This window comes from Talaromyces stipitatus, genomic scaffold (assembly GCF_000003125.1).
Source record: "Talaromyces stipitatus ATCC 10500 scf_1105507295487 genomic scaffold, whole genome shotgun sequence".
In the NCBI taxonomy this organism is placed as follows: Eukaryota; Fungi; Ascomycota; class Eurotiomycetes; order Eurotiales; family Trichocomaceae; genus Talaromyces; species Talaromyces stipitatus.
In genome coordinates this window covers 1915056-1938551 of record NW_002990120.1, presented here as the reverse complement: position 1 = coordinate 1938551, position 23496 = coordinate 1915056, and the positions used below count along the sequence as shown (strand labels likewise).

Here is a 23496-nt window from a genome sequence, read left to right as displayed (position 1 = left end):
CATTATGATTATACATTCAGAACCTTGTCCTTGATCTATATCTACTTGTGTGTACGGGAATCCCCAGCTGTTGAGTATCAACACCGGAATATTAGCTATTCCGGTTCCCTGGGGATATCCCCTTTACCTGCATGTAATTATCCTTCTCCTCCCTTTTTGGGGAGCAGTCATAATATTCGAATAACATCAATATTATCAGGCTCATGGGCTCTTTGGAATAGCCTTACTGCGTAATCCTGTGCTTCGTGTTATCAGGACGTAGCTAAACCAACACTACTCATCGGTTTTACTTCACGAGACAGAAAGAGAAACATCAAGAACTAGAATAAACACCTCATCGCGATTTGGACACGGATAATCCTGCCGAGACGGTCTGAAAATTATAGCAGAAAACAATTAGAGTGAAATGCAATAAAATTGAAATGTAAAGAACAATAACGCCGTCACGAGAAAATAATCCCCTCCCAAAAATGGCAAACATAGAAAACTATAATCAACATGACCCAAGTGGAATTCGCGTTACATCGCACATTGTGAAAGTCTAGCTTTCGTCGATGTTGACGAGATAACAAAAGAGCATCGAGATAAATGGATTTCGCAAAATCGCCAGCCAATCGACGAATTGCACGCCGAGGATATTTTCTGCAGTGATGTAAAGCCTGATAACATTTTTAGTTGATGATAATAACGACGTATGGTTCATTTATTTTGGTGGTAGTTTCACTTATGGCTGGGTTGATGAGGACAAAAGCTGGGACTGTTGAGGGTGATTATCAGGGAGTGGAAAGGATTGTTCTTATGGGCGAATATAAGGGATTATGAAGCAAAATTTGAAGCATAGATTGCTGGCCATCATATCATAGCAATCAGACTCACTTAATTTTTCAGCTCATTTGCTTCAATTACCCTCAAATTCGAGGTGATACACGTGATATGACGAGGATGAAGGCAGCACCGTCTTGAACCTGACCCCCTCCACTTCGAGAAGATTTTCAAAACCTCACTTCTCAGCACCGCAATCATTCAATATTTCCAGTACACAATGTTGTACTACTCACCCTCAAGAGCCTACTCGCATACAGTCAGCGCCCGTAAGATATACTTGAGACATGCGGACCAGTATTTCTGGGTTGACGGAAACGTAAGCGACTTGGTTCCCATCATCGACAAACCAAATGGGTCAAATAGAAATCGTACTGTATGTCCAGATACCCCCACCTCCTAGATTTCACTGCGGTTGCAGAGACGATGTTGTCTTCGCCTTCTCAATCTCAGATAGACTTGTTAACGGGACGGCGCATGATCAACTTCTGTCATTCCTCTGTCCTCAATGTCATCACTCTATGTCCGAACTGCAAAGGGTATTTTAAGAATGGACTTAATCCTTGGATCCTCATCGTTTTTACAGACCATGAGTATTTCATTGCGTTCGAGAAAGAGGACTTTGAGAGAAGATGCCAACGATTACGAGAAACTGGATGTCTGCCCATGGGAACCTGTCCGACGAAAGAAATGTACCGCGACCACCAGGTTCGTCAAGGTCTGATTTCGCCAAGTGATGATGGCCTGTATCGTCTGATAGTCCTGAGAGTCCCCTGCGACAACAGTGACTGGATGGAGAAATTCAGAGGGAAATATACTTGTTCTCCTTACTTGCCATTTTCAACTGATCCTAAGCCTTGGCACGGAGATCCTATGGCTATGATCAGGCATGTCTTTCTAGTTCTGGTGAGTCTTCGATTTGATAAGATCCCACCAGACGTGGTTGATAATCTTCGCCAGTTACAATATCTTTACTCTCGAAAGCCCAGTGTTGATATAGTAAGTGAGAATGCTAAGAAAGCTTTTGGCGAAACTATCCTTTCACCAAATCAGGAAAATATTCGACAAGACTTCTCAAGACGACAACTCAGAAATGAGTCGGCCAGACCCCAAACGCACTTGTGTGAACAGAGACCTTACAGAGACCATATCAACCTGGCAACAAGGAGTCATTGTAGACAATACTCTTATTTCTGAGAGCCATGGAGCACCAGCGAAGCTGGCAGTCCTCCATCTCTCAAGCCTTGCAAGCCGGTGGAAGATTCCACTTCATCAGACGGAGTATTCTGTGCAGAAGACACCTCTAGTTGATGATTTTCAAGAAGTTGATGCTTGTTTATGGAAAAAACAGCTGCGTGACGAACCTCTTTGACTTGACTTCTTGCTGAACCAGGGGAGTATACTTATGCAAGGTCTGGATTCAATGTGACATTAATAGTTATGCTTAACGATGCCCGTATGATTACTTCGTTTTGTTCAGGATCCAAGTTACCTAGGTATCTTTGAGCCGAATTTACTTTGTCTTACTGTCCTTGTATAGAAATTAATCTTGCAAGGCTCCGCTGTGCTAATATTCTTTCCTATGTAGAAATTTGAAAGGAACAATCAAGTTCAATCATGTCTTTCGCAATCTCCTTTCCCAGCTCGTTGTAAATGGGATGTTGTGGCTTAGGAATGTACTCATATACGAGTTGAAAAAGCACTGTTATCGACCATGTCTTAAGAATCCACAAGGTATGCATACGTATCCATTGTGTTAAGAAAAAGACCAAATGCTCGCTAAATAATACACAATACGAAAAAAAGTACACATAACAGATATATACCTTCCAAGCCCAACCGAAAAATCAGTGTACAAATAGAGCAGTAATAGAATAACCCAATAGATTGATAAGGGTTAGGATTTAATCACCCCGACTCTCTCTCTTCAACCGTCTCCTCTTCCGTTCCAGAGAAGACACAATCTCTGGGGTCAAAATATCAGGCGGAAGCTCAAATTCTCGTTCTTCCAGTATTTCGGGGAGGGGTTGGCCGAAAGCAGATCTGTTGCGGCCGCCTCGACGACTACTTGAGAATGCAGCGTCGCGGAGATGGCGTTTTGGGTAGAAGGAGGTGAAGGCTTTGCTTTCGTCGTATTCGGCGATTTCGGGCTGATGGGTTTGAGGGAGGAGTGGGGGGTTGTGCGTGGTTGTTGTAGATTGGGTGGTGTGTTTGGAGTTGGTAGGTCTGTGGTGGTTGTGATGGGATCGGGATTTTGGTGGTGTGCTTGTTAATTCGTCTACAAGTCTTCGGCGGGGTTGAGGATGGGATGGCGTAGTAGATGGAGAGGATGTTATTGCACCTGTTGCAGTCGCGGAGCGCGCTTCTTGTAGAAGTTGTTGAGCAGCAGCGGCGTCTAGTTCACTCGAGTCATAGCTTTGAATATCTGAAGAAGATGGCTTTCCTTCCACTTCTTCTCTTTCAGAGACCTCCTCATCTGCGCCTCGCTCTTCTTTCTGGGCAGCAGCGTTGGCGGCTTCGAGAAGCATCTGCTCGCGTTCATGCTTCCGTCGTTTTTCCTCTTCTTTCCAGATACGAAACTTATCTATCAACGCAGAGACCTCTTTCATAAAGTAATCTCGCTTTGGTTCGTACAGCTTCTTTTCTGTGTCCGTAATCCCGCTGATACCCATTACCCGAAGCCAATCATGCCCTTGGAGTTCATCCAGCAGACGATCGAGCTGTATCTTTTCGTGTTGAGCTCGCTCTTTCTCGATATTTCGTAGTTGTTTTTCTTGCCTTTCGTGTCGACGGTGAGCTTTGAAGTAGACATCATCATTTAAGGGGTCGGTAGTCACACCACCATTTTCCTCTACCTTGGGGAGCTCAATCTTCTCAACTCCATTTAAATCAAGAAGAGGATTCCCAAACGGTGAGATTTGCTCAATCGATTTGCGTTGCTTTCTCGTTCGGGACGGGGATCCCGACTCGAGAGCAGGTAATGGAAGAGGTGACTCTGTCAGATCGTCGAGTATAGTCACAGTTGTCTCCGGAGCCAGAAATTCCTTCTTCACCGGCTCAAGACTGATGATCTGCTCATAGTTGGGAAAATATAAGGCGAGTTCACTCTTCGACCGAGAGCCTCCATCATGTGATCGCAACGATCTCTTTTCTGGGGCTTGGGCTGCGTTATTCGTAGGCTTGTTTTGAGCATTGACCCCTTCTTCATTGTTAGTCTTCGTTGTATTAGAATCATCTGCGATAATAACTGGATGTGCCTTGTTCCGCAAAGACCGGCTTGTAGCGGCGGCCTCTGCAGGTATTGTGGAGTTCCCGGTTGCTGCGGATGTCGTCAGGGTATTCGATCTCTGTCGCGTACGCACTCGATCGCCATTTGGAGGAGGGGAGATCACATTCAATGGATCGGGGGATTCGCGGTTGTCAAGAGATTGTTGGTTTGTTGTCGTTGCTGCTGAAGCTGAGTTGGAGATATGAGCTCCGATAGCGGCATCTGCATCGCGGTCAAGACGAGACTTCTTCGTCGGCCTTTGAGTCTCGGTCTCTGCACGAATAGGATTATTATTATTATTATCCTTGATCGTATTACCCCCAAAAAACTTGTCCAGCGTCGTTTGTTGCGAAGTTGATGGGTGACGATTCGTCAATGGGGCGCGTTTGGGAGTTCGTCGCGGACTGGGGCGTGGAGCATGCGACAAGGGGGGAGGATGAGGCGGCGGCGAGGGAGATGTAGAGGGCGATGATCGCGGTCGTTTGGTCGATGGAGTAGTAGATGTCGTCGTATGGACCAGTAGATTGGGAAGGCTTTTGCTGGTTGCTAACATTTTTCGTGTTTTGTTCATATTCTCTGGCCTTGTAGTCTGCGTGATCTGAAGCTCGTCTTCGTCTTCGTCCTGGTCGCGATCGTTGCTGGTGTTGGTGCCGTCGTCAGCATCGTCACCATCACCTTCGTCGCGGGGCTGTTGAAATTTCGAGGCAATAGGCGTTTTCGCGTGTGCTTGAGGAGATGGTACCGAGTCTTTGATTGATGACTGCGAGGTGCCTACCATCGTCGCCGTTGGCGTTGTTCTTGACCTGTTCGCGTCATTGATTTGGGGGGTAATGAACGATCGTGTAGGATTTATTCTCTATCTCATAAAATCAATTGAGTGCTGAAAGAATGGCTTGATTGCGGACGCGATGCCAGACTCGGTGATTAAGTAAGAAAAGTTTTCATTGAGGGCAATCCCTTTCATGGGATTTTTCCTTCAGTCCCGTCAGAAAAGAAGGAACGGGTACTTGTCCGTATAAAAATAAGAATGGCTTTGCTCGCGCCAATTCTATTTTGCTACAGTATACTAGTGTAAACAAGATTGAGTGTGCTAACGAGAATTGATCTTATTTAGATCGATATTATTGCTTTGCGTATTCGCATATTTAGTTTGATTCTTACTGCATGTTTGGGATGGATGTGGAAAATGAAGCTTCTAGGATGGTAATTACAATACACGCCGGCTAACAGATTATCCATTTTGGTGGCCGAAATGGCGTATCGTTGGCGTATTGTAATTTTGGTTTTAGTATTTAGTTCTCGTTCCTGACGAGTAACTAACTACAACATTCAGTCATGAATAATCATCTGCTGAACTCGCGACCTTACCGGCGACAGAGGCAGCAACGATGCGATTAGAATACGTGTTCGGTCTTGATCGCCTCACTTTACAACCCTGCGGTCATCATTTTCATCAGACTCCATGTGAAAAGGGAATACCATGCCGTTAACTACTACCTACTTCTAAACACGAGCTCCCGCGGGAACGTTCAACTCATTGAGCTTTCTGTCGTACACAGATCCTCAAGCTTACAACACATCACTAGAGTCAAGTCGAGAACGCGGGGATGGTGCTCATCTACAATGTATTGCCGGCTTCCAGAAGCAGTTGCGTGGGTAGCTACTGTTATAAAAAACACTTCAGCCTCTTGTCATACTGAAGGGTAGGGTGACCGCGGCTCTGCCTCTTCTTCTACCCCGTCGGCAACAGACGGCTACACCAGGTTTTCTCTGGGTCCCCAACCAAGTGCAGTGAAAGGAAGCGGCTTCTACCTGGCTCTACTATTAGATGTGACAGCTGGGAATTATCGGCTTCTCCTGAACCGCTGAGCCTCAACGGAACGGAGGCGTTCATCACCGATGGCGTATGTGGATATATTTCGCGCTAAGGTCAGCTTTCATCCTGCTCATCGACCGATGTACAATCTACTCTACAACAGTAACAAGTCACTGGCCTATTCCCAATTGTACTAGTTCGGACCTGGGGACTTTAATCGACGAGTACGTGCCCGCAGAACCCAACACTCATCGTGGAGTATTGCCACGGTCAGCGGTACCTCTTCTAGCAGGATCCCCAAGTACAGTGCTCAATATTGCATTCCTTGCGGCCGTTTCTTTTTTTTTTTTTTTTTTTTGTAAGATACTCCTGTCATGACCACAAGAAAAGGGCAAACCATCGGCATTCGAAATGAAGGGCGAGCTACGGTCTGTGGGAGAACGGCGTCGTTTTACTGTCTCTTCTTTTTGATTAACCGATTGACCTGCTAGTCTGTTTCTGAAGATAGACTGCCTATCATACGGCTTGCTCATGCAATATCCCGCAGTATCTAAATGCGTCTCAGCCTTGTCAGGTTCACGGACTTCGGTCCATAGCCTCTCAGTCTTTCTCTGTCGATTTCGGAAACTGCAGACAAAGGAGACGAAAGGACCCAACCCCTTTAAGAATCATCGAAATGCCATCTCGCCAAGACTATCGAATCGTCTGGATATGCGCCCTTCCACCACATTCAGAACTTAGTCCCGACTGAGGAACAAATCCAGACCTTTGTGAAAGTTCTGCAGCAACCACCGATGACGTTCTTTCAACTTGGAAAAGCCACAAGATGCTCATACGTCAATTACCAGCGGAGACCAATGGGGCCAATTCAAATACTACAGATACACTAGTGTTTCAAGACCTCAAAGAGGGTCCTGGGCTATCCTTGATTCTAGATCGTCTGTTGCTCGGAATCAACGGTGTTGGCGTCCTTGGCCCAGGAGAACATATCGATGAATTCTACGCTTTGGAAAAATGGCTCAGCACCGATAAATCACCAAACCTCATCTTAGTTCCCGTTCCCGGGTCTCATACCAGTCTCAGGGATCTCACAACTGAAGCCGCCCAGTTTTTACTTCAGTGGAAGAAAGACAATGGTTCTGATTGTCAAAGTTATCTGGGCTCTGGGTTATAACTACCCGGATTACTCCAAGTATCGCATTGAACCTCTCAAGTCTTTCATTCTTTCCATCCTCAATACTTTTTCCTTCAAGCCAGGATTTTGAAATACCGAATAAATAAAGCAAATGTCTATTTCGCCGTTCGAGATCGGCCTACCAGCATTTAACCCCTGCTTAAACCCTGCTCCATCTATATGAAGTCTGTGGATTTGGCAAGTACGAGTGGATTAAGGCTAATATCAGTGACCTAATCTTTTAAATCCATCATGAGACCCTATCCCCCATATACAGTTTAGTATTCTTTGTGCCATATGCGGTGGCATGATGTTGGATTCGGCCTGCTACTGATGGAAAAGGAAAGGAGAAACAGCAAAGTACCCTGGTGTTACCACAATAGAGAGATAGACATGTTAACAGCTTGGATATTATATTCCCCCACTCGATCAAAAAAATGAGCGTTGGCATAGTAGCTTTCAATGTCGGCTCTTCGAAAGAGCACAGTAACAAACTAACATGAAGAACTTTCGGTAAGATCTCGCAAAGATATTTGAATATGAAAGAGGAGGTCTGAATGTTTTAAGATTTCCATGTCAACACAACTTTTGCTTCCTAGTCGAACCGCTTGCGAGGAATAGAAGCCAGCGTCTTTGACGGAGTTATAGCCATGCACGTCTAAGCAGTGAGCTTCCTGTCAACTACCGTTGGGACATTAGGGTACATATCAGGGACTGGTTGGATAGCAACACATTTTGTAGCTGCTTTTGCGAGTCTGGCTGAATCAACCCAGTTGCCATGAACAGCAGAACGAAGACCTATGATCTTTTCATTAGGATGCCATGGGAATGAAGTTTATGTTATGCAGAGACAAACGGAACGGCAGGATGATCTTAGCCACCACTTTCTGGAAATCTCGTGTATCTTGAATAATCTATAATCAGAATTGAATGTTAGCATTTCCGGTCTAGAACCCATGTGCCTGTTTCAGTATACTGACCACTTCATTCCGGTGAAGCGCCATATTGTCTACCATGGTAATAAGAAATCCGTCTCCCTCTTCTGCGTCTGGGGAGCGAGGGCTGAATGCTGGTTCCTGGACAAGACAATCTGGTCCGGGAACGAAGAACTCCACCACATGAGTTTCATAGTCAACACGTGCTAATGCATTAAGGCCTTGATATAGTTGAGCCGATTTCCCGGCGTCGGGTTTGAAACAATCCAGGAAGGTGATCCGAGCTGTCATCGATTTTCATTAGCATTTGATACCGATCTTAGGAAAGTTGCAACATACACTTTTTGGTGAGGAATCTCTCATCGACACGGGGAAATTCACAAGGAATGTTTACTAGAACCTCTATATTTATCATAAGCTGCTCTGAAACAGAATTATCATGTTGCAAACCAAAGGGCCTATCTTTAAGCTTACCTGGATCAGACAATACATTTGACGCACTATTAGGGTCAATACACCATTTCACATAGGTAACTGTGACCTCCTCTGGGGGCGAATTGGGACCATTCCTACATGCTGTCGACATTTCTCAGCAATCGAAAATGCGATAAGCGGGGGCAACATGACAACTGACGGAGAAATGAAAAGGCATTGTGAGATGCAACAGATGCATCAAAATAACTAAATTTCTATGTTTTAGCGCTGCGTCCTTGACTGTCTGGAGTAAATCAAAACTTGGGAGATACTTACATCTTTCCATTCTCCTCCCAAGAAGCACCAGTATGGATGGCCATGCAATTTCGATATTTGAACCAGCGTACTTCTCCGTGTCCATTACGTGGGATTACTCCAAACCATGCCGGGCAGTTTTCATTATAGTACCTTTCAGACCAGTGTCAGAGCTTCATGTCGTATGTAGAGTGGACAATGAGTCCTCACCATTGATGGTTCCCTTTTTTCTCGATATCCTTTAGATCCACAATATAAGGCATTCTCATGAGAATAATGTAGTTTTTTGTCTGTGAACAAGTCAGTATGCATCTCAAAACTAGCAGTTTGTACAGGACCCTTCTGACAATAGCACAATCATGAATAATGCCTCCATTCTCCTCGTGAAATTTAAAGTCGCGTTGGAAGTTCAATTTTCCATTCTGATCAATCGAATAAACCGTAATCTATAACCATTGTTAATCAGAAACCAACGTCCAGTTGACAGTGTAGTGTCTCATCATCTCTTACTTGCGGAGTGCCTAAACCTCTCATCCCATAGCCGAAGGCAATAAGATCACCAGTGTCCGGATCAACCTACAAAGGGATCAGCACCGAGTCATTTGGTTAAAAGGACCCGAAAATCACACCGATAGTACATACATGGGGATGGGCAGTAAAAGGTAGGTTTGGATGGATCTGCCCAGGAAAAATGTCGTGGCCAATCGTACGGAGGCTGTCTGTGAGAAGTGTTATGCATGTTGTAGTCCATATTATGTAGACAACATACGAGGATCCAACTCATATCCTGGCCCATGTTCACATAGTGCCAGAAGTTTTCCGGCATGCAAAATTACGTTCGTGTTGGCTGGTGTATCAGCCACTGCGCGGACACAGGGGTGGTGCGAGAAAGGGCTTCTGAGCATGCTAAACAGAGAAGCACCGGCCTTTCTTTCCGCGACCAGACGCTCTGTCATCACATATCGCTGCTGGAATGGCACCTTGCCGTCCTTTACCCGAAATGCGCTGATGCTTCCGTCGCCGTCGAACGGAGTTGACTTCTCACCACTAAGGTAATAGTCTCGATCATAATAAGGATCCATCAAAACCTTTCCGAATCATGTTAGTTCCCTTTGATATAGAAATACGATAGATTTATTTGACAAACCCGATAGAAGGTCCCATCCAGTTCCTTGGGAATTTCTCCTTCAATCTCCACATCTTCAATCTCAGCATCTGCCCTGAAAGGCTGTGACACCGCAGCGAAGTCGTCGTAATGGGCATGGACTTTAACCATCGTAGCGAATTGAGGTTAGATGTGATTAAGATGTATTGTCCTGGGTCTGTGTCTGTGCTAGGTATCTCTTATACACAAGTTTATAAGGAGCATGGTTCTGTCTATATGCAGAAGAGAAACGGTCTTTTATAATCTGACTCGCTACCTAAGTAGACGGCTTCTCTCACCATCTACTGATCGCGGGGCGTTGTGGCTCTTGACATTTTCCATGTTCCCGAACTTAAAGATTCGCTATGCCTTCTGAATACTCTACTATTGCCCGCCGTATAGGAAAATTGCTACTGAACTATTAGCATACATTAAAATTGAGGTGGAGACTTTCCATGTGGCTCTCTTCCCCGCAAGGCTTGTAATGTGGCTCTTCTCGGGGAATGGGGCTATCAACAGTCTCCCTCTCAAGCTCCCTTCCGGATGATCCGTGGCTTAAAATACGACAGTAGACCCAGCCGACAGGATTCCTAAAATTCAATCTAACGCGCCAGCTGCCCAGTTTGCGTAGTGTGTGTCGGTCGGATCCTCTCAGTCCATATATGGAAATGTACGCTGCCGCGGAAGCACTCTTCGTGAACACTGGAGCATCATTTTGACTCAATTGACAAATAGATCTGTAGATACCATTTGAATGTACTTGAGGGTACCCCACAGGTAACAATGTCTGCGGAGAGAGCCACATGGAACCGTAACAGGCTCCGGGGCAGTAACCTCCTGTGCCATAAGTGAACAATAGCATTCGCTCACGTAGAGGGCTAAATCTGAACAAGGTTTTCACGATGGTCCTCCAAATCTCGAAGGGCATCGATTACGGCACGCAACAACTGTGAGTAATTTCCATTATTGCAGTTAGTGGCTTCATCCAAAGAATAGCAAAGTCCTGTAGGGCACGTCGAGAATAGCGGAAGCCACCATGATACTGTTCGCCCCCCATCAATATCATATTTCCAAATCGAACAAAGTTGACGGCAGAGTCGTCGGTTCTTTCCGTCAAACATGCCTCAGAAATGCCATCCTCGGCGATGCGTTTCCAGTCGACGTTATCAAGAAGGTCAAGGGGCTCATCGAGAGTATCAATATCGGGTGGCAAGCTGAGAAAGAAGAATCCCAAAGTTAAAGCAGCCACGAATAGGGCATACACTGACAGGAACATGATACTATCCAATCGTCGTTGTTGAGAAATAATACTGAAAATTTGAGCAGCATGCAAGCAAGCACGTCGCGCCGCTGGAGTGCGAGACCAAAGAGAAAGCTCTCGTACTGCCTGTCTGGCATATGCATCTCCATTTCTCCCTGCACCAAGTTCCAGTAGCCTGATATCACATGTCTCCAAAATGCAGATATAGTGCCAAAACACCATGGTATTTGGATCTCCATATTCAAGAACGTCACCATACAACCGCATTATTTGTGTTACTAGACCCGTGGTCTTTTGCGCTTGTTGATCAGTCGCAACTGCTTTCCACGGGATGGAGTAATGTTGTGTGAGGATATCATCAAGGAGTAAACGTTCATAGTCGTGGTATACCCGTAACAGTGTCAAACTAAGTAAACCGTGAATGAAGAACGGGTCAACCTTTTTACACAGAACCGGAAGCTGTATGTCTGAAGACAAGAAAACCGCACGACCGGAGGATGACTCTCGACAATCGTTCCTTAGCTGCGCCCACTCCTTTGCAGATCTCGCTTCGAAGGATTTGCGATCTGATAGAACAAACAAGTGTATGTTATAGGTTCGAATGATCGGGTCAGTAGAAAAAAACTCCGAGAACCAAGCATCAGCCAGAATGAGGCCAATGACAATACTAATAACAAGTTAGTTACTCATTATAAGTAGGAACGCAATCATGAAGAGAACAGCGCACCGTTTTGTTGACTCTACTCGGGCCCATGTTCTCCATTGCTTGCTTTTGTCAGAAATGGACCAGACGCGGGCCATATCATAGTCTTCAGCACATTCAACAGAGAAGAGACCGTATTTCTGAGCTGTCTATGTTTCCATTGGTCCTTATTCAACAATCTCATTCTATCAGGTGCAGATTACATACCATCAACGTATGTATATAAAGACTGCGACATTGCGATTGGCATGTTGTTCCCTAGTTAGTTAAAGAACAAACATTTAGCTGGCAAGCCTCCAGTCTCTCTGTGGGAAACGGTGTTAGAAGATGTTCACTTACCCCTGTAACAATTATCAACGCGAGAACGTGCACCAAGATCAACCATAACTGCATTTTCCCAGTTGACGTTGCATTATCGAAGCTATTATCGCTAACCTCGAGGATAACTCTCTCCAATATTCCCTGAAAATGTATATCCGAATATCAGTGATAACTCACATCAGAATTATACGTCCCACCAAGCTTACCTCAAAGGTATCATGCACGAAGGTTGAGGCTTCCTCTGTATTAGCAAAGGTGAGTCCAAGTGTACACATCAGAAATACCAGCAGAGTGGACTCGTCAGCTAATCTAAAAGTAGATAGATGAATCATTGGCATCAAATGATAGAATTTTTGTAGATAGAGGTCAAGGCCTAAGTTCAGTAGCTCATGAAACTTCCTGGTTTTGTGATATTCAACCCGTTTACTGTATTCCAGAGGTGTATGAGAGAAGTCTAGAATAGTAAACCGATCTCCAAAGTTTGGACATTGACTAGCAGAGGATAGTGCATGCCGACGATGTCTTGTGATGTCTTGCCACATTTCTTTCATTCGAAGCATGCAATTATCGGGAATCCTCCAGTCATTGTAGTTTTCAATTTCATTCTCTGTTGTCGTTACCATGTCTGAACAATCATTGCCAGGGTCAAGAGCCATGTCCCGCCATAAATGACGCATGAAGCAAGTTTTGCGACGTGGTTTGATTGACCAGTACTTCTGAACCTCGGAAAGCGTATCTGACAAAATTCTGACTCTTGGACTAGTAGATACCATCCCGGTAGCGCTTTCATCAGGACCGATTATAACTGATGGTCGAACCGTACCTGTACACATCTGCTCATTCCGACGCTCGACAAGACCCGAGTAATCAGGGAGCCAATCCAATGTCTTTCTCCACGAATTACCAGTGTCCCTTGAGAAGGAGGTTTGCCCAACATTAGTTGATATGCTGTGACTTCTCTGGTAGCCTCTTTCTGGTGAGTAATGTCCAGAGATATCAAGCACAACGTGACCGGCCAGATCTGCATCGTATAGAAAACCAGTATTGGCATCGTAGACGCCAAAACTATATCCTAGGTCCATTGCTTCTCGTTCTCTACTAGGATGCTGGATCATAGGACCATCGGGTCCAAGATTGCGAGCGGGTCTAACAGTGTTGGAATACCTCCAAGTCTTTCCAAACTTATTTCGGCAGCTTCAGAAGCACGAGCTGATGCTACCTCTTCAGTTCTGTCTTGATTTAATTTTCCACCCCCGAGAACTGGGAGCTGGGATATCTTATTGGAGTGAGAAGACAGCAACTGGTCTCTTTCAATCGAACAGCAGACTGGTGACGCTTGCTCGATGCTCGAATTACCAGAGAATCTCAATACTTCGCGCTGTTGAAACTGGGAATCTGGATATATCTGCCCATGATTTCGCCTATGTCGCAGCAGAACATCCCTAAACATAGATGTTACGTATAAGTTGTAGTCTTTTTGGAGAGAAATGAGCTGCTTACCGCCGAGAAAACCACTTCTTGCAAACAGGACATTGGAAAGGTCGTTCTCCAGTATCTAATCAAAAATAGTCAATTCAATCATCCCAGGCTTTGGGCCCCAGTGAAGGGATCTTACGTGACCGCAGATGACGGTTCAGATGTTCTGTTTTGGAGAAGACTTTGTCGCAGTGTGGACAGGTTCTAGTAGGCATCGTGATATTTTCCATCGTCAGTTAAGCAGAGTAATTGACAATCTGGAAGGAATACACAACGAGATGGTTGGGGGATAAGGGAGTATATCCTGGGCCCCGCATCTGAACAGAGCATCCCCGTAAAGTTTATCTAAGTCCAGCGACATGTGGAGATATTCGGACGAATGCAGAGGAACAGAAAGCACCTCGAATCGATTTTACTGATCGGACAAAGCAGACAGCTGCCCTGAAGAGCGCTGAGAGACCGACTAACGGCGCCATACGGTGGTATTCGTGTTTGTACATGTGCTCAAATGCCAGGACGATATTCTCATTCTCACATCCAGTTGCATCGGAACATTTAGAGTGCATTCAAATCCCTTGGCCATGGCAGGGTAACCTTTGTGACATGTACAGACTTGAGTCAGGAGCAACGTCACCAAAACTACTTGTTTAATGTTGGCCTTAGTGTAAGCCATTTTAAAGCAAAGAAAGCACCATACCAAAATTGACTTCTGGTAGCCATTCTAGACTACCTTCACAGAGAGAGAAACAGCCGTAAATCATATAACGAGGATTAAGGGGTTGACCACTAGTGAAGACGAAGCACCAGATCTATGAAATCCGTGAGGCCATCTAGGGTTAGGAGCTTCGAGTTGCTTCCTATTCTTTCTACATCTTCTCTAGCGTGTGAGTAATGCCCTAAAGAGTTTTAATTTAATGCCAGTTGTCAAAGCTCTTTCTTGAATAGTTTAAAGTCGAAGGATTCTGACTCCTCCTTAAAACAAAAAGTTCCAATATTAGAAGAACACGCGATACGTACAGCAAATCCCCGCACCACGTATTGCCCGCGTGACCAGCTTCTTTTCTTTTCTTTTTTGAAGTGTGTTATATTTCTATGTTACCATATTTGGCCAATTAATTGTGCATATATATATTCCATATCGCTAGGATCTTAGCTGCTCCCGAGGTGCGTTTCATTCAACTTTCGTATCATCTGTTCCAGTCGAGTGAATATGCACTTCAAACGTTCAATCACTGTGGTTGGCTGCCATGCCGAAGGAGAAGTCGGCGATGTAATTATAGGCGGTGTTTTGGATGTACCTGGCAAGACCATGTTCGAAAAGCTCCGTCATTTCGAAACTAAGAAGGATGACTTGCGCCAATTCCTCCTCAATGAGCCCCGGGGCCGAGCCCCCATGAACGTCAATCTAGTCCTCCCACCCTGTGATCCTCGCGCTGATGCTGGTTTTCTGATCATGGAGAGTAATGAATATGCTCCCATGTCCGGATCGAATACCATATGCACGACAACAGTCCTCCTGGAGACGGGGATGATACCCATGAAAGAGCCGGTGACAGAAGTATCGCTCGATACTGCCGCGGGAATGGTTACGGTGACTGCGGAATGTGAAGGAGGTAAATGTAAAAGTGTGGAGTTCAACAATGTTCCCTCATTTGTTCTCGAGCTTGACATGAAGGTGACTGTTCCCGGGGTTGGAGAGATATCCATCGATATTGCATACGGCGGAATGATGTATATCCTTGTTGACGTGGCTTCGGTTGGATTGGCGGTACATGATAAGTTTGCACAAAAGTTGATTGATATCGGAGAGAGTATCAAAAGATCTGTTCGAGCTGTATATACCCCTGTTCATCCGGAGAATCCAGGTATCACGGGGTTCAGTGTGCTAGCATTCACAGAGCCTCTCACAATCGAGGAAGACGGTTGCAAGGCTGCTAGTAACGCTGTGATCGTCTCTCCTGGGCGATTCGATCGAAGTCCTTGTGGTACAGGGACATGTGCGCGACTGGCTGTCATGCACGCCAGGGGTGAGGTGAAGGAAGGGGAAATTTTCAAGCATCGGAGCATTATTGGCACGGAATTTGTGAGCCGGATTCGTGGTCTCGCTGCTGTTGGAAAATACCCTGCCATTCTACCTACGGTAAAGGGTCGAGCTTGGATAACGGCGTTTAAGCAAGTTGTTCTCGATCCGTCAGATCCGTTTCAAGAGGGTTATAGATTGGGCGACCAGTGGCCAGTTGCACAGGACTGATGTATAGGCCGCTCTTTCTTGAGCAAGAAGATTGGGTATAAGACAGAAAGACTGGACGATCTCTTAGAAGTAGTAAGAGATATGTATATACGTATGAAAGGTGAGCTCGATATCTGAATGAACGATTTGATACAACCGTCCGTTGCGGCAATTCTGCACCGCTTAGACTAGTACTCGTATCCAGCAAACCACGAAAGCCCAGCAACCATGAAAATTATCAGAGACTTGGCTGTTATAAAATGATATGTTAGTATGGTTGTTCTGTCTCAACTAGCACGCTAGCTTTCGCAAGCCTGATGTGGGCGATCATCATGAATTGGTGAACTAGGGCTAAGAAGCACTAACCCTAAGGACAACCAGTACGGAAATCGACTTCCAATATTTTAAACATTAGATATTACATTACTCATTATCAATACCGATCAATAGACCTACTCGTAATTATTATACACATATCCATCCATCATCGAGTAGATTCCGGATGGTCAATACAACTGACCCTTAACATCCCTAACTCCCCTCTCAATAACCTCTTCAACCTTCCACCTCGGCTTCTCCCTCTTGACCCCTTTCTTCCCAATCTCATCCAAGCTAGGCCTCTCATGCAATCCTCCTGCAATCCCGGACGAAAACTTGATCTGTAAAGCATCCCCAACTTCATCACAGGCAACCAACAACCGATCCAGATCATCCTTGGTATGAGCCGCACTAACACAAAACCTCACGCGGGACAACTCCAATGGTGTAGCGGGGTACGTAACGACGACAACCGAGATTTTGCGTTTGAGCATTTCGTGTGAAAAAGCGGGCATTTTCGCCGGGTTGTAAAGCATCAGCGGGATAATGGGGGAGTCGTCTTGGCCATATACAATGAAGCCAAGTCGTTTGAGACCCAGACGAAGGTAGCGAGAATTAAACACGAGACGTTGTAGACGCTCTTTACCTAATTCTTCGCCAGCGATTTGACGTAGTGCACTCTGAATTTGAGCAAGGACAGGAGGGGTGGGAGCTTCGCCGAATATTTGGCCGGAACATGTAGCGCGCAGTTTTTCGATAATCGATTTGACTGCTGCGACGTAGCCGCCGTTTGCGCCGAAGGATTTGGTGAATGTGCCCATTAGTATTTCGATTCGGGACGGATCAATCCCGAAATAATCGCAGACACCACGACCATTCGGGCCCACGGCACCAATCGAATGCGCCTCATCAATGTACAAATAAAATCGATATCGTTCCTTCAACTCCATAATCCCTGGTAAATTCACCATCGTACCTTCCATGGAATAAAGTCCCTCAACAGTGACCAGAATCTTCTTCCAAGGTCGATGAGTTCGGGGCTGTCCCTGGGATATAGCATCTCTCAATTTGCATTCCAAGTCCGCCATATTATTATGCGAAAACACGCGAATACTTGCCCCGGACAACCTAGCTCCAAACCGAATTGAAGCATGATTCAATTCGTCTGATAGAATCAAACATCCCTTATCCACCAGAGCCGGGAAGATAGTAGCATTAGTCACAAACCCCATGGAAAACACGAGTGCATCTTCTTTACCCACGAATTGGGCGATTTGGCGCTCTACTTCGGTGTGTAAAATAGACGTAGCAGCATCACCGATTGTGCCAGTCATAGTGATACCAGACTTTCTCAGCGTATCTTCCGCAAAATCTGCACAGGGACCCTCACTATGCGCAAAACCCAAATAATTGTAGGAGCTCAAGTTAAGCGTTTCTGTCGTTGTGCCCGTAAACCTGAAATGTCGATTGTAATCCGTCGTCTCCCTATCCAACAACGTGATATATCTTCCTGGTACACCGGTTGTAGGACGCTCAAAGCAGTCATTGATACGCAACTTGAGCCTTCGAGCGTAGAAGCTATCAAAATCACTGTAGATGGGAGCATATCCGTCTTGAACCATCAGATGTCGGTGTTTGTGGGGCGTAAACCATTTCGAGATGTAGTCTTGTGCATGGCCCACGAATATTAGGATTAGAAAACTGATATAGGTCGTTAGCATGTAGAAATAGGGTGGTTCATCTATTATGGGGTCCAGGATTGCGCCGCTGGTGTGCTGGGAGTTGTAGAGATGCGATGGATGGCCCAAGGGGCCGAATTCGGCATTGCGCCGGGCTTGTTGTTGTATGTCTTCCGGGGGTGGTGTAGCAGCTGATTTTTCTGATTCGGTATCAGCATCCTCGGAGGAGGATGTGTCGCTGGCTATAGGGCTTGGTGGACGAGTCGAAGTGGTTAATGTGTCGTATACAGCAGAAAGGAGAGTTTGAGCTGTAGACGAGGTCGATGACCCGGAAGATGACCTGACTGAAGCATTTTCTTTGCCATCACCCTCCTTTTTGGAGTTGACTTTCGTTTTGCGTTTCCACGATGGCATTCTCGTCACGGCACTTTCAATGTTTCTTCAAACATGAATATACTTGAAGAAAAATTGTTCATGAAGAATCTCGATGGATGATAGGGGCCACCGGTCATCGCTCTTATTGCCGAGATTCGGTATTTGGCGTGCGGATGTGCGACACGCCGATTTCCGTGTAATACTATCCACAACTAATGAGGTTTAGGCAGAAATATTTTGTCGCTATACGAAGATTCATCTCAGAATTCATCTATCATATGGTATCTCAGGTCTATCAGTACAAGGAACTCTAACGTGCCGTGTTGCATATAAAGATCTTCCCAGCCGGCTCTGACGACCATGCTTCACATCCACACATAAACTTTTATACTCCAACAATTTGATTCCTTTGAATAAGCTCAATGACCTCCTTATCCACCAACGGCCCCTTGTACTCCTTCCGCCCTCTAATCCAATACCACACAATACTCAAAATAATGACTCCACCAGTGACAACAACAGAGTAATTCATGGTATCCGCCGCAACGGGGGTGGCAGGAGGCCAGACAGACCAGAAAATCACAAACACCATGTAGACGCATGCGTATGCGTTATTAATGATTCCGAGTAGGCCAGGGATATGCCACGGCCCCCAGACGAGTTGCGTAGGCGCGAATGTGATTCTGCCTTGTTCATCGGCTGAAGTTACTGTGATGGGAGCGTTGTTGCCGGGTTTGGATTCTGTTGGTTTAGTTGTTTTTTCAGTGTATGTTTCGTCTGGTTGGGTGTCGTTGTCTGAGGGAGATGCCGCGGGAGCTGAGACGGGATAACTAGTACCAAGATCCTGTCCGTCTACAAGGGATCCGTATGGTAAGATATTGCCAGGTTTGAGTCGATGATAGAGTAGCAGAGCAGAAGGTACGAGGTAGCTACCATAGAATCCGGTGATTGTGAGCGAGATGACGTCGTTGAATGCGGTAGAAGAGCCGATGTTGATGAGTGTGAGAAGACAGGCAATGACGACCACAACTCCAATGGCAATAATGGGCACTTGTGTGCGAGGGTCAACCTTGCTAATAATCCGAGAGAACGGGGTTCCACGATCTCGCGCAAAAGCCCAGGTCATACGTGATGCGGAGGTAATGATACCAGTGGCACATGCCCAGGTCAGAATGAGGACAATTGCACCCATGACAGTAGCCCCGGCTACTGATCGAACGCTGTCTATTACTCGGTTAGTTCACATCAACCATTACAGGGGAAACAAACTTACTGTAGAAGATCTGAATAAAAGGAAATCCAGTCTGCGATTCCAAGACCGAGTCAACATCACCCAGACAGAACAACAGAGTAATCATCATAACAAACCCAACGATGCCATTGAGAATCATGCTGGACGTGATAACACGAGGAATAGTCGTGGCCGCGTGTGAGACTTCCTCAGCCAAATGAACACTTGCATCCGCGCCCACGAAAGTGGCGACATTACCCAAAAAGCCCACACAATAAGACAACCCCTGAGTAGGCCAATTGCCCTCGTTCAGGCTCGTGCGAAACACAAAATCGGCGTTATGGTACGAGCCAGTGTAGCGCCAAAGCAGAGCAATAATCACAATGAATCCGGCAACATGGAATACCACGGTACCAATCTCAATGCGTGGAAGCATGCTTGGAATGACCGCGTTGATAAAGGTCGATACCAAAGCCACAGCCCATGTGAGTAAAGTGCCCTTCCAGTTCGTGGCCGTGTACGTCGAATAATCCAAGATCACCAACCCTTCAAGCATAGTACCAGCAAATAACGTCTCTGTAGCAACAGTCGCAATCCACGCAAGCGAAGTCAACCACCCAATGATATAACTAGCAAAGACGCGATACTTTTCCGAGGAAAGCATATAAACCCAATAATACTGCCCAGCAGCAATCGGCGCCATAGACGCTAATTCCGAAATGACAGTATACACTGACAATGTCGAACTCCAAGCAATAATGAAGCCGTACAAAAGACCGGAAGGTCCACCATTCTCAAACCCTTGGCTGAAAAGAGCCAGTACGGTTTCCCATGTAATCAATTCGCAGACTGCGAAACCGAATAGAGACCAAAAGTCGAAGCGACGTTTGAGGACTTGTTTTTTGCCTAGACGAGCCAGGACGGCGTCGTCGGCAGATCTGTCGATTGGGCCGGTCATTTTGATAAGGTCTGACGGCAGACTGATGCAGCAAAGAAGGCTGTTTACAGTATGCAGCTTTTACCCAGGCAGCTTTGTGGGGAAGTAGAGGTGCCGCGTTGGGATATCTGATCTAACTGACCAGGGTAGGATTTCTGCTCGTAGGTTTAAGTGTTTCCCCAGATGCATGAAGTGGCGCGTGCGGCAGATTGTCAATCACAGTCAACGTTGTTATCAGGATGCAGAGCTAGTGAGAGCCTAGTAGGTAACTAGCTCTATTGCTGATAAAGAGATAGATAGAGATACACTGCGAGATACAACTCTCATGCGATTGCGTTCAGTGCAAAAGGATAGAAAGCCAAAAGACGAATCAATGACGAATTAAGGTATCATGTGGATGTCTGTGTATCCCTTGTCTCTCTATCTATTTCTCACTATATCTGACTCCTTCCGTGGTGGTGTACTGCTACAACACTGTCCAGGCAGTCGTCGATATCCAAGCAATTAACAGTCGTTTTCAAATTGTTTGATTAACTTGCTAGAAAGACGAGGGAGAAAACAGAGAAATGAAAAGATTTTCTTTTCGTATTAACTTCGCGGGGAAATAAATCTTGGAAAACAACAGCGGCACGGCACATGCCTCAGGCACCAATCAGCGATATTCTTTCACTGCCTCTCAAGATTCGCCATGGGGCTACACAGAATACACTATTTGTCTTGGAAAGCTTTTTTATCGGTTGTCCATTGACAATGTCCAATGTCGAGTGATGATCAACCAATATCCCTCGACGTTAGCATCTCATCTGCCAAAATATCAACTACGAGTAGCATCTTGCATCATGCAATAGGCGGTATGCGGCTGCCAGAGTATGCGCTATCCTACTCGACATGCAAGTAATTTGTCCAAGTATTTGACCGATTGCTGGATTTGTTTAGCACTGTTCTTCTCTTCCAAGTTCCTACAGCCCTAAAATATAGCCTCGGTTATTACGTATGTGGAAACCTTCCTTCGGCCGTAAAACATTAGGGTAATTTAGGGTTATGAATAGCTTCATTACCGCAGTATACATACAAATAACTAAATCGTATATCCATTATTATTGATCGTAAACTGATTATTGACATAAAAATTACCAGCCCTCCACCCTCGTCATTTTCAAATGCATCCCCTCCTTCGGCTTCGTCGTAACCGCACCCGCAATATGAATCTCCTCTTCCGGCCTCTGCATCTCCAACACAAACCTCCCCACAACCCCAGCAACAGCACAACGCAACTCCGCTCTCGCAAAATCCTTCCCAATACATGACCTCTGTCCATGCAAAAAGGTAATCTGCGCAAAATTCGTAGGTGCGCCGCCGTGATGATTCACAACTGAGTTTCCCGTTTGGTCATCGATATCAATCCATCGTTCGGGGATGAATGAGTCGCCCGTATCACCCCAGAATTGTGGACTTCGGTTTATCGCATAGGGGCATAGGATTATTCGTATTCCACGGGGAATGCGTGTGTTGGCTATGGTTGTGTCGCGGACTGCTTCACGGATTGTGGCGGGGACTGTAGGGTAGAGGCGAAGGACTTCTTGACAGACCCCGTTCAGTAAGGGCATGGATTCAAGTTGGTGCCATGTTATGTCATGTTCGGCAGAGGGAATCGTAGAGTGTATTTCGTCCCTTAGTCGGGTTTGGACTTCTGGATGGAGACAGAGGAGATAACATGCCCATGTCAGAGCGCTTGCAGTTGTTTCGTGCTGTCCCATTAGTTAGTTTACAGACCATGGAGGAAAAAAGATAGAAAGATATACTCCTGCAGCGAGAAATGTCAACATCTGATCCACCAACTCATCATCAGAAAACTCTCCTCGCAACATAATCGTCCCGAGGATATCCACCTCCAATGTTTCAAGTTTGTGTGATTTGAGCGCTTCCCTCTTCTCGCGGACAATATCGTGGCATACAGCACGTAGGAAGTCAGTTTCTTTATCAACAACCCTATTCAGTGTCCAGGGTATACGTCGAGCGAACCATTGCGGAAGAAGGAAATTGACACCCAAAAAAATTAACTTTTCGCGTGATGGTTCGAGGATTGCTAAAAAGCTATCTGCGACTTTATTCTTTTTGTTGATTAGAGATTGAAAATCGCGACCCATTGCTACGGGACCGATGACATCGAGTGTAAGACGACTATCCAAGTCAGCTATCAATCCTTCAAAAAAGGGGGGAGAACTCACCTCGCCCATACAGACATCTCAACCTTCCCCATCCTCCCATCCCCATGCATCCCCTCCACGGGATTAAGTCTCATCTCCTCCTCCAACTGCGCCAACAAAACATTCGTCTTCTCCCACATAAGGCCATACAACGACCTAATATTCTTAATGTTAAACGCTGGCGTCAACGCCCTTCTCTGGACTCGATGTGCATTCCCTTCTGATAATATCAACCCGAACCCTAAAATCCGCGCCAAAAACGTACGCACTTTCCACGGTTTTTCAAAGTCATATGTATTCGTACTCATTACATCCAAGAGGGCCTGATGGCTTGTAGCGATGAGATAACTGCGTCGGAATGTGTCGCGGAAATGGATTAGACCTTCATTAGGGATTGTGCGCATCCATTCTAGTGGGAGACGCCCGCGGGGAGAGTCCAGTAATATAGCCATTTGGTTTGTTTTGCCCTAGACATCACTTAGTCTTTGCTTTCCTGAGTAAGGAGGGAGAGGTGTACCGGAACAGTAGCAACATGTCGTAATGGATCCACATAAAACGGATAAATCAATAAATCCCATACCAACTGGATGGCAAAATTGATTGCAAGTACGACCAGAAACAGGCTTTTGAAAGACAATTCTGATACGAAATTGGTGGTCCAGAGTAAGGCCACTGTCTCGGTCAGGGAGATGGTGAGGTTAAGCGCTAGTTCTTCGTTGAAGAGGAGCATTTTGGTTTATTCAATAATATTGCCGTAGACCATTCTTCCCATTCAAGTTTATAGATATTATGAATTGTGAAGAGGAGGAGTTGGGATCATACGTAACTAATAACGATAAACTCAATGATCAACAAGCCTCGGTTCCTTTA

At 45.7% G+C, this 23496-nt stretch overlaps 7 protein-coding genes across 7 annotated transcripts, besides 2 other annotated features; 1 reads left to right on the top strand and 6 right to left on the bottom strand.

Annotated features, from left to right (window-relative positions):
- Positions 1–2557: 2557 nt before the first annotated feature.
- TSTA_059120 (uncharacterized protein) lies at positions 2558–4868 on the bottom strand (the record flags this gene model as incomplete). Its single annotated transcript, XM_002487490.1, has 1 exon — positions 2558–4868. One exon carries the CDS (start codon positions 4866–4868, stop codon positions 2727–2729), a length of 2142 nt encoding a protein of 713 aa, XP_002487535.1. The 3' UTR covers positions 2558–2726.
- Positions 4696–4773: a microsatellite.
- Positions 4869–6240: 1372 nt separating the features above from the next.
- Positions 6241–6264: a microsatellite.
- A 1628-nt stretch (positions 6265–7892) lies between these two features.
- TSTA_059110 (cartenoid oxygenase, putative) lies at positions 7893–10020 on the bottom strand (the record flags this gene model as incomplete). Its single annotated transcript, XM_002487489.1, has 12 exons — positions 7893–7994; positions 8061–8299; positions 8355–8417; positions 8490–8591; positions 8650–8696; positions 8766–8897; positions 8955–9034; positions 9092–9190; positions 9255–9320; positions 9387–9463; positions 9514–9832; positions 9892–10020. The coding sequence occupies 12 exons, from the start codon at positions 10018–10020 to the stop codon at positions 7893–7895; spliced, it is 1455 nt and encodes a 484-aa protein (XP_002487534.1).
- Positions 10021–10809: 789 nt separating this feature from the next.
- Positions 10810–13549, bottom strand: TSTA_059100 (uncharacterized protein). The gene is made up of 4 exons (XM_002487488.1): positions 12380–13549; positions 12128–12314; positions 11877–11997; positions 10810–11816 (listed from the first exon to the last, which is right to left on the bottom strand). Exons 1-4 carry the CDS (start codon positions 13286–13288, stop codon positions 10820–10822), a joined length of 2214 nt encoding a protein of 737 aa, XP_002487533.1. The 5' UTR covers positions 13289–13549; the 3' UTR covers positions 10810–10819.
- Positions 13550–14859: 1310 nt separating this feature from the next.
- TSTA_059090 (proline racemase, putative) lies at positions 14860–16017 on the top strand (the record flags this gene model as incomplete). The annotated part of the gene is made up of 2 exons (XM_002487487.1): positions 14860–15859; positions 15908–16017. The coding sequence occupies 2 exons, from the start codon at positions 14860–14862 to the stop codon at positions 16015–16017; spliced, it is 1110 nt and encodes a 369-aa protein (XP_002487532.1).
- Positions 16018–16302: 285 nt separating this feature from the next.
- Positions 16303–18290, bottom strand: TSTA_059080 (serine palmitoyltransferase 1, putative; the record flags this gene model as incomplete). The annotated part of the gene is made up of 2 exons (XM_002487486.1): positions 16303–16331; positions 16400–18290. The coding sequence occupies 2 exons, from the start codon at positions 18288–18290 to the stop codon at positions 16303–16305; spliced, it is 1920 nt and encodes a 639-aa protein (XP_002487531.1).
- A 203-nt stretch (positions 18291–18493) lies between these two features.
- On the bottom strand, positions 18494–20547 carry TSTA_059070 (choline transport protein, putative). Its single transcript, XM_002487485.1, has 2 exons — positions 19525–20547; positions 18494–19475 (listed from the first exon to the last, which is right to left on the bottom strand). The coding sequence occupies exons 1-2, from the start codon at positions 20438–20440 to the stop codon at positions 18637–18639; spliced, it is 1755 nt and encodes a 584-aa protein (XP_002487530.1). The 5' UTR covers positions 20441–20547; the 3' UTR covers positions 18494–18636.
- A 1002-nt stretch (positions 20548–21549) lies between these two features.
- On the bottom strand, positions 21550–23356 carry TSTA_059060 (cytochrome P450 monooxygenase, putative; the record flags this gene model as incomplete). The annotated part of the gene is made up of 4 exons (XM_002487484.1): positions 21550–22167; positions 22222–22600; positions 22648–23093; positions 23144–23356. The coding sequence occupies 4 exons, from the start codon at positions 23354–23356 to the stop codon at positions 21550–21552; spliced, it is 1656 nt and encodes a 551-aa protein (XP_002487529.1).
- Between the last annotated feature and the right edge of the window lie 140 nt (positions 23357–23496).

What these genes read in the sequence shown, in the direction of transcription:
- TSTA_059100 (XM_002487488.1), bottom strand. Translation starts at nt 13,288, where the DNA reads ATGATCCAGCATCCTAGTAGAGAACGAGAAGCAATGGACCTAGGATAT. An exon ending in TCGTGCATGATACCTTTGAG is followed by an intron (nt 12,315 to 12,379) that starts GTAAGCTTGGTG and finishes ATACATTTTCAG; the next exon opens with GGAATATTGGAGAGAGTTAT. An exon ending in GGCTTGCCAGCTAAATGTTT is followed by an intron (nt 11,998 to 12,127) that starts GTTCTTTAACTA and finishes AAACATAGACAG; the next exon opens with CTCAGAAATACGGTCTCTTC.
- TSTA_059070 (XM_002487485.1), bottom strand. Translation starts at nt 20,440, where the DNA reads ATGACCGGCCCAATCGACAGATCTGCCGACGACGCCGTCCTGGCTCGT. An exon ending in TTTTATTCAGATCTTCTACA is followed by an intron (nt 19,476 to 19,524) that starts GTAAGTTTGTTT and finishes ACCGAGTAATAG; the next exon opens with ACAGCGTTCGATCAGTAGCC.